The 8233-nt window shown below is 40.3% G+C and overlaps 1 protein-coding gene across 1 annotated transcript; it reads left to right on the top strand.

Annotated features, from left to right (window-relative positions):
- On the top strand, nucleotides 1–5764 carry prdm13 (PR domain containing 13). The gene is made up of 4 exons (XM_042489171.1): nucleotides 1–168; nucleotides 1783–1914; nucleotides 2026–2146; nucleotides 4281–5764. The coding sequence occupies exons 1-4, from the start codon at nucleotides 1–3 to the stop codon at nucleotides 5762–5764; spliced, it is 1905 nt and encodes a 634-aa protein (XP_042345105.1).
- Nucleotides 5765–8233: the final 2469 nt, after the last annotated feature.

The following is an 8233-nucleotide window of genomic DNA, read 5'->3' on the forward strand; positions in this document are numbered from 1 at the left end:
ATGGTTCTGATCTCACCCCACGCCATGCAAGCCACCCGGGCGTCCACCACCGTCAGTGTGTTTGCGGACTGCAGCATCCCGGCCGGGCTCCGGATAGGACCGGTACCGGGAGTCTTCAAACTCGGGAAGTATGTGTCGGATCGTAAGGAAGTTGGACCCAAGAAGAAAGTAAGTTGAAAACACTTACAATTTAAAAAAACAACAAAACACTTAATTAAATTTAAAAATAAAAGGCTAAATTATAGGATTATTTCATGTTTTTGACTGCAGAGCAAAAAAGGGTCCTGTTTTGAAATATTTTTCGGGTTAATCAGGTGCATCGGAAAGCTTTGAATTAAGATTGCATTGCTTAATTTTTATATCAACTTTTATGTGTTAATTTATTGCCAATTTATTTACTCCAAAACTTTCTTTAAAAAAATCTGTTTTTTTTGTGAGCAAAATTTACGCACTGATTATAAAAATAACACCCACAATATCTGAGCACACTGCATTCGTATTCCCTTTAAATTTAAGCGTCTATGTCGCATATTTAGCGACTCTTAAAACTTTTTTTTCAAACAAATTATTTTTTCTCTTTTCCGCACCGATTAAAAACAAATACACTCTTTATATCGAATCACACTGTTTTGTATTCCCCTAAAATTTAAGCTTGTATCTTCTTAAAAACGAGCGGACTGATTTGGATTTTAAAGCTGCACTGTCAAACTCCATCGGGCCTTCGCTTATTAATTGGTTTGGCCTGTCAAGTTGGAAATAATTGAGCTCCATTAGTGGCCGACTTGTCAGTCTGTGCTTCTACTTAACCGGCCTAATGGGCGACCCGGCTCCGCTGTGTGGGATTTCATGCCCTCAGCCGCTTCACATTTCACCGCCTGGCAGGCCTGTTATCCCGATGAGCCGTTTAATTTTAATGTAACCCGGCCACAGAAAGATGCCACTGAGGGCCGGGGCCGCAGCCGCAGCCGGGGGCTATGAAAAATGCTAATAAATAAAAAAAATCTGATGGAATATAAAATTAAAAGAAATCAATTCATGTGTACTGTGATTCTGATCGTGGTTTTCTTTTTCTTTTTTTAAATTAACAAATAAATAAATTATAAATAAAATTCCCAAGACATAAAAATAAAAAAATACAAACTTTAAACGAAATCAAACTTTCAAACGCATTTCTTTTTAACCGCACAGGAGTAAACAATTTGCGGCTCTAAGTGCATCTCTAACCGCACCCTGTTATTGTTGCAGCTGTCAGCGCTTTGTGATTGATGCGTCTAAATGCTTGGCCCCCGGGGCTGTCGGCGATCATCAGGTGCAATCTCTGTGTCAAATGTCACGCTTCGATCTTTAATGTCCTTGAACAGTTTAGAAACGCTCTGACACTCCTCAAATTCGTTTCCCATATCAACTCAATTAGGCCCGAGTGTCATTCTCTTTAGTAAATTATCAGCAGAGCGGATAAAGACGCATTAAGCGCATTTTGGTCATGCGTGGCCGAAGCAGCACCTCCAGGTAATACAACAGGCAGACATGACGGGCGACGATATTGGTGAGGAAATTCGTTAAAAAATAAATATAAACAATTAATTAAAACAAAAAATAGAAGGATTCGTTGGTAAAATTTGGAAAGAAAAATCGGAAAATGTGCTGCATTAAATATTATTTTAGGTATTAGTCTCGACTTCTGTGCTCGCCTCTGTGTGGAGATGTGTTTAAGAGCCTCGGTGATCATATTTCCATCATTCCTATCTCATGCAAATTCTGATGGTTTATTTGCTGGCTCAGATCCGCTTGGTTCGGGGAGAGTTCGTGGATGAGTCGGGTTGCCCCGTGCCAGACTGGATCGGATTGATCCGCGCCGCCAGAAACAGTCAAGAGCAAAACCTGGAGGCTGTGTCGGATTTACCTGGCGGACAGGTGAATATTTTAACCACATCACACTCCGAAAGTCTGATTATATTCCAAACATTTGAATAATTCAGTTAACTTCATCCTCTCTGCCGCTCTTCTCGTTTTTTGTGTGTAAAGATTTTCTACCGCGTGCTGAGAGAAATCCCTGCAGGAGAGGAGCTCAGTGTTTGGTACTCCAACACTCTGGCCCAGTGGTACGACATCCCCACCACGGCCACTCCGACGCACGACGAGAAAGGTAAATCAGACTGCTTATAATAATGCAAACGGCCTGTGGCCTGGAAATAAAATGATTTTGTTACAGGAAAATGAGACTATAACTGCAGCTCGGTGAACATACGAGGAGCACTGAAGATTTAAATATTATATTAATAATAATCCAAATAACACGTGCACGTTGAATTTTTTTTTATCGATCTATTTTTTTTTAATTCTTTTTATTTTATTTTCCTATCATAATGATGTTTACTATTTATTGTGGTGTCATGCAACAAAGTGTGGGCATGCCCTCAGCTTCACGGAGAGGGCTGACATTGACACAACATCGACATGTTGAAAGGTCCATCAGTGCTCAGTTAAATGACTGCCAATATCTCATGTCTCTGCTTTATCGCTCAGAGATGGAAATCAATTGGATGTTGTTTTTTCCTCAGGCAGCCTATTTATTTTTCAACATTTTTTTTTACTTATTTAAGACAAAATCCCGAATATACCACACTTGTTTTTTTTTTTTTTTTTTTTTTTTTTTTTACAGTAAATAAAAATAAAATAAATGTGTGAATAATTTTATTTTGGTTTAAAACGTATAATTCGTTTTAATAAAGGAATTAAATATTACACAGTAATGATCTGATGTGGGACACCAAAAATGTAATACTGACTAGCAAAAATGAATCCGATTGTAGGGACATAAAATACAACTGACGAGGATTTATAACCTAATCTCAGTTTTAATTACCATATATATTCTCTTTGATTATTATTTTTTTGTTTGGATGAATTTTGTCGTCACTCAGTGTTTGGAAATGTAATCCGTTTGTTTGGGTTGGTAATGATAATTTGGCTGTTGCGCTTGGGGATTAATCCTTAATCTTGGCAAAACACCAGCTCAACAGGAACTAATCCGTTTAAAAAGAAAGAATAAAGATTAATATCAATTGACACTTTGCAGGGAATTCCATCAATAGACGACGATGATTTTGGATTACATTTTTTTGTGGGCTGGAAAGGCCTCTTAATCAAATGAATAAATGTATAAGCAAAACGGCAAAGCTTCAAATGATATCAAACCTGCGTCGAGAGAAAAAAAAAATAGATGTAGTAAAAGTAATTACGGTGCTTGAAGCACACTAAAATAAAAGCAATTAAAAAGCAGAAATCGACGTGTCTGTGCGACCATGGAAGAAGAAGAGGCTGGTGATTCAGTCGGGAGACAGAGGTGAACAAATGTCAGCGCGTCATTAATATTCATGTATTCAAAAGCAAATAAATTCAAAAACAAGTGCTTCACGGTAAATTAGGTGGGTGCGTCAAGGTATTGTGGCCTAATGAATGCTAACTTTTATATGGGGTGTATATTGCCCTGATTCTCCGACCCAACACACCGTGTGCGCTCCTGGACATACGCTCTCTCCCATTATTAGGCGTCAACAGATGGGCCGCCGCCATTGTTTCTGGAGACTTGCGATTTCAAGCAACAGCTGCTGTCACTTCCACGGGAAAGCGCACAGAGAGGGAAAAGTCCCGCATTCAAAGCATCGGTTTGTGAGCGCCAGATTGGGCAGGGCGTTTGCTCTTTTGATGGCGATCATAAACAATGGCCCGTATGAGGATTACAAAATCATTACATCTGTATTAACCACGGGGGGGGGGGGGGGGGGGGGGGGGGGTCATTGAAATGCCCTCCTGAGTCTATTGCCATTTGGCACCAGATCTTAGAAACCGGATCACATCCATTATCCTTACATTTAAATATCAGGTGATGTGCAGCAGTGACTGATGAAAGTAATGCTCTGTAAAGGGACATTTTCGAGGGAGCGTCGATGCTTTAATACAATGTTTTGATACGATAATCCCTTTTATGCACAGCAAAATGTATGTTTTTTATATCCTCTATTCACGTTATGTGCTCGCGCTGTGTATACTCATGTAAGTACTGGGGAGAAGGGGGTGACTTAGACGCTCACAGGTCTTTTCCCTACGGGTTGCCAGACCTGTTATTTTCATTTTACGCACGGACCTGGCATTTTACGCACTGGAATATATTGTATAATCCAATAACTATTGTACTGTCTGGCTTCAAGCTGTGTCGTTTGACTAAATTATTCTAATCCATGTGATTATTAATGTTGTGTTTGCTGTTGTTTCCACAGGTGAGGAGCGCTATATCTGCTGGTACTGCTGGAGAATATTCAAATACCCGAACACACTCAAGGCCCACGTCCACTTCCACTGTGCCCTGAGCAACGGGCGGGGCTTTGTGAACAGCGAGCAGGCCAGAGGCACGGAGACCTTCAGCAGGTCGCCAAAGTCTGGGGACATCCCCAACACTTCCACCTCTCCGAGGAGCGGGCACAGCAACTCCTCCATCTCAGACTCTGGCAGGCGGGCGGTGTCCTCCTCGCCGTTTTTACACAAAGTGGGACTGTCAAAGAAAAGCAGCTCAGAGGAACAGGACAGGGCCCTCGACATGAGCGTCACCTCAGCCAGAAACCAAGGACACATCATTGGCCTCGGCGCTACATCCTCAGTGCTGAGCAGCATGGGCTTCCACCCGGGTGTGCGCTCTGCCTTCAAACCAACAGGCGTTTCAAAAGTCCCAGACGCATCCAGAGAGGACGCAAACGGGAAGCTGAGCGGTTTAGGATTCAGCAAACTCATTGGAAACATGAAACCAATCCGCAATGTAGGTGAGACTCTAAATGGAGGAGGGAGCCACCCTCCAAAGTGCGCACCTGCGATTATGGACACCGCATCTCCAATGGTGCCATGCACAAACGCAATCCGGGGTTTCCCTTTGCTGCCTCATGTGGAGGAGACGTCAGCGTTTAAGCACGTAGAAAGTCGGATGCACTCCGGTCTGTCCCCATCCCGTTACCCCCAGATGCCCCCCGGACTCCATTTTGAGCGGTTCTCTCTCCCTCACTTTGACGGTGTCAAGACATACGGTGGAGACTGTAACATCCCACTCATGCCCCTAACTGTTTATAACGGCGAGCTTCTGTACAGCTCACCTTACTACCCACTCAAATTCCACTTCAGCAACCTCCTCAAGTACCCGGAATCCATGTCCTACTTCGGTGCGCCCTCACTGAATCATGATTTGGGCTCAATTACCAACATAGACCGTGAAATCGCCATGCACACGCAGCAGCTGTCTGAAATAGCCGCGGAGAAGAACCGGACGCGACTGGACTCGATGCCAACCGGGAGCGCCAGCAACGCCGGCTCTGGCAAGCCAAAAAAGGGACACTTGTGTCTGTACTGCGGCAAGCTGTACTCAAGGAAATACGGCCTGAAAATCCACATGAGGACTCACACAGGTTACAAGCCGCTCAAATGCAAAGTGTGCTTCAGGCCCTTTGGAGACCCCAGCAACCTCAACAAACACATCCGGCTCCACGCGGAGGGGAACACGCCCTACAGGTGCGACTTCTGCGGGAAGGTGCTGGTGCGGAGGCGGGATTTGGAGAGGCACGTCAAGTCCAGACATCCCGGGCAGAGCGTCAAGAAACTGGACGACAAACCGGGCGGCTTGTTCGAGGACGCGGAGCAAAAGAGCGACAATGACAGTGATGTGGACGTGTGCTTCACCGACGACCAGAGCGACCAAGAGTCGAGCAAAAATAATGACTGAGATGGTTTCATGCCCACAGAGAGGCTGCTCATTGACATTAAATTATGTACACAAGAAAACTTGTCATTTAGTCTTATTGAACCTTTCATTTTTACATTTTATTGACCCAAAGGCGTCTGAAACATGGCACCAAATTTTCCAAAGTTAAAAGAAATCTCAGTTGAAATATTGTTTTTTGACTTAAGGGGGATTCATGCTTTTGTTTGATGTTTCATCATTAAATATTAGAGAAAAAACAACATGTATTTAGTTGATGTTGACAGTAATCACGCAGATAAAACAATGTTTTCTCTGCTCCAAATGGCCTTTGGGGTCTGGCACGCTTTTTAAAAATCATGCTAAATTAAAGTTTGCCAGTGATTTTGGAGGCATTTTCGTTTGTTTCAAATGCAAATAACCATAACTGTTTCCATATTTTTTTTATGCAAATGGTAAAATCTGTCTTTATCTGCTGCGCCTCAAAATACCGACACTTCTACAAAACCAGCAAAGAATCTGCAAAGAGAACAATGAGTCAACATCACCTTTCAGTCACTGTAAGGAAAGACAGCCAAGGCTGAATATGAGACTAAATTGCCACTAAATTAGATATATTGTTTTTGCAAAAAAACATCCCTGAGTTTAACAAAAAGCCAAAAGAAAAAAAAAGAGCACTACATTCCATCTGAATATGGACGCACTCTGGGAAACTATAAGTTGCTGAAGAATATGATTCTTTTTTTTATTTTGTTTTGTTTTTATTGTAAAAAACAACAACTCTCTTTCATTCCCTTCTAAACTGTCAGTTGCACTTTAAAAACAGCAATGGGCATTTCTTTTCATTTCAACAAAACAGATGCATAAATCGAAATAAAGATCCCCTGCGCCCCTATGAATAACACACTGGACTTAAATTTGCACTTTTCTCGCCGAGGCACGCTGCGCTGAAAGACGCAGCCAGCAGCAGCAGCGCCCAGTTTATTTAAGGAATTATTTCTAGAGAAAGAAAATTGTACTGATTGCAGTTATAGCCTATGTAAAGAAGTGTAAAGTATGATATTTCACATTTTTGTGGAGAAGTGTTGTATACGTTTGTTTATAAGTGATATTGTCTATGAGCACAATATTTTACTCCCGTCCATTAAGTTGTTGGTCTTTTGAATAAATTTAATTTAAAACATCAAAAAAGTTGTTCGAGGTTTTTTTTTCCCCTAATGCGTGCTCAAAATGAGTGACAACGTTTTCCATGTAATACCCGATTTTGTACTCTAATATTCATGAAGTTTGGTGTTTTGTTTTGTGAGATACAATCCCTTAAAAATGCCATTGGACAGAGACACAATATGCCGATAGACGAGAACATTTTGTCTGTTAGACACAATAATAAATCCGCATCGATGCTCAGTCAGTCGGGCCTGTTGCCATCAAGGAAAACGTTAATGCACAGCTGATAAAGCCTAAACTAACAGGGTACCATATGTTTTTTTCCCTAAAAAAAAAAAAAAACAACAAAAAAAAAAACAACCTTCTTGTTCTTCTTGTTCTTCTTGTTCTTCTTCTTCCAATAACAATAACAACAACAACAACAACAATCTTATTATAAATTATTATTATAATTATGAATAATATTATTATAAAAAATAACAATGATAATGATTAATAATAATAACAGCATTAATAACGATATTAATAATAAGAATATTTGGATGTTTTACTAAAATAAAAGTAGCAAAATTTATTTAGCTACTTTTATTAAATTTGTATTTAAGTGAATCATGTAAGTTATGTTAAAACATGTAGCTAATTACAGTTTAAAAAAAGTACTCAATACAAAATACTGGTCTTTGCCAGGTGGAGCTCATTTTCACCAGTTTATAGGCTATTAATATGTTTAACAATGCATCATATTTTATAAATTCATTATATGTTTTAATTGGTAAATAATAGTTAAATAAATGTGGTGGAGAAAAATGAAGTGGCGTCAGATAGTAATATTCAAAAACAAGTAACTCAGATTTGTAAATTCTTACATCCAGTACTTGTGTACATGTATTTATTTACATTCCACTGCTGCTGTCAGCACTGCTCCCAAATTATGGTAAAAATCTATTTGATCTTATTGTGTAACACTTTGTAAACTGATGTTCTGACACATTTTTGCTGTTGTTAAACCTGGACCCCCTTACTTCAAATTATGAAGAATTTTCTTCAGTTTTGGATTCTTCGTTCACTACGGAGGCATACGAGAAAAACAATGTTTTCTACAAAAATTCAACATAACACGGGATGAGTAATTAATACACAAATTATTTCTCTGTGGGTGAAGTATTCCTTTAAGGCATGATTTTTGAGGTAAAAGCTGCTGACTCCTATTTGCACATTGTGGATTCCAGCAGATTTGGTATGCTGTTGTGTCAGCGGCTGCTTTCCTCACACTTCTCCTCCACTGACCAGTCAAACATCTTTCACCTCACACAACAGCAGAGAACA

This window comes from Plectropomus leopardus, chromosome 7 (genome assembly GCF_008729295.1).
Source record: "Plectropomus leopardus isolate mb chromosome 7, YSFRI_Pleo_2.0, whole genome shotgun sequence".
Lineage (NCBI taxonomy): Eukaryota > Metazoa > Chordata > Actinopteri > Perciformes > Serranidae > Plectropomus > Plectropomus leopardus.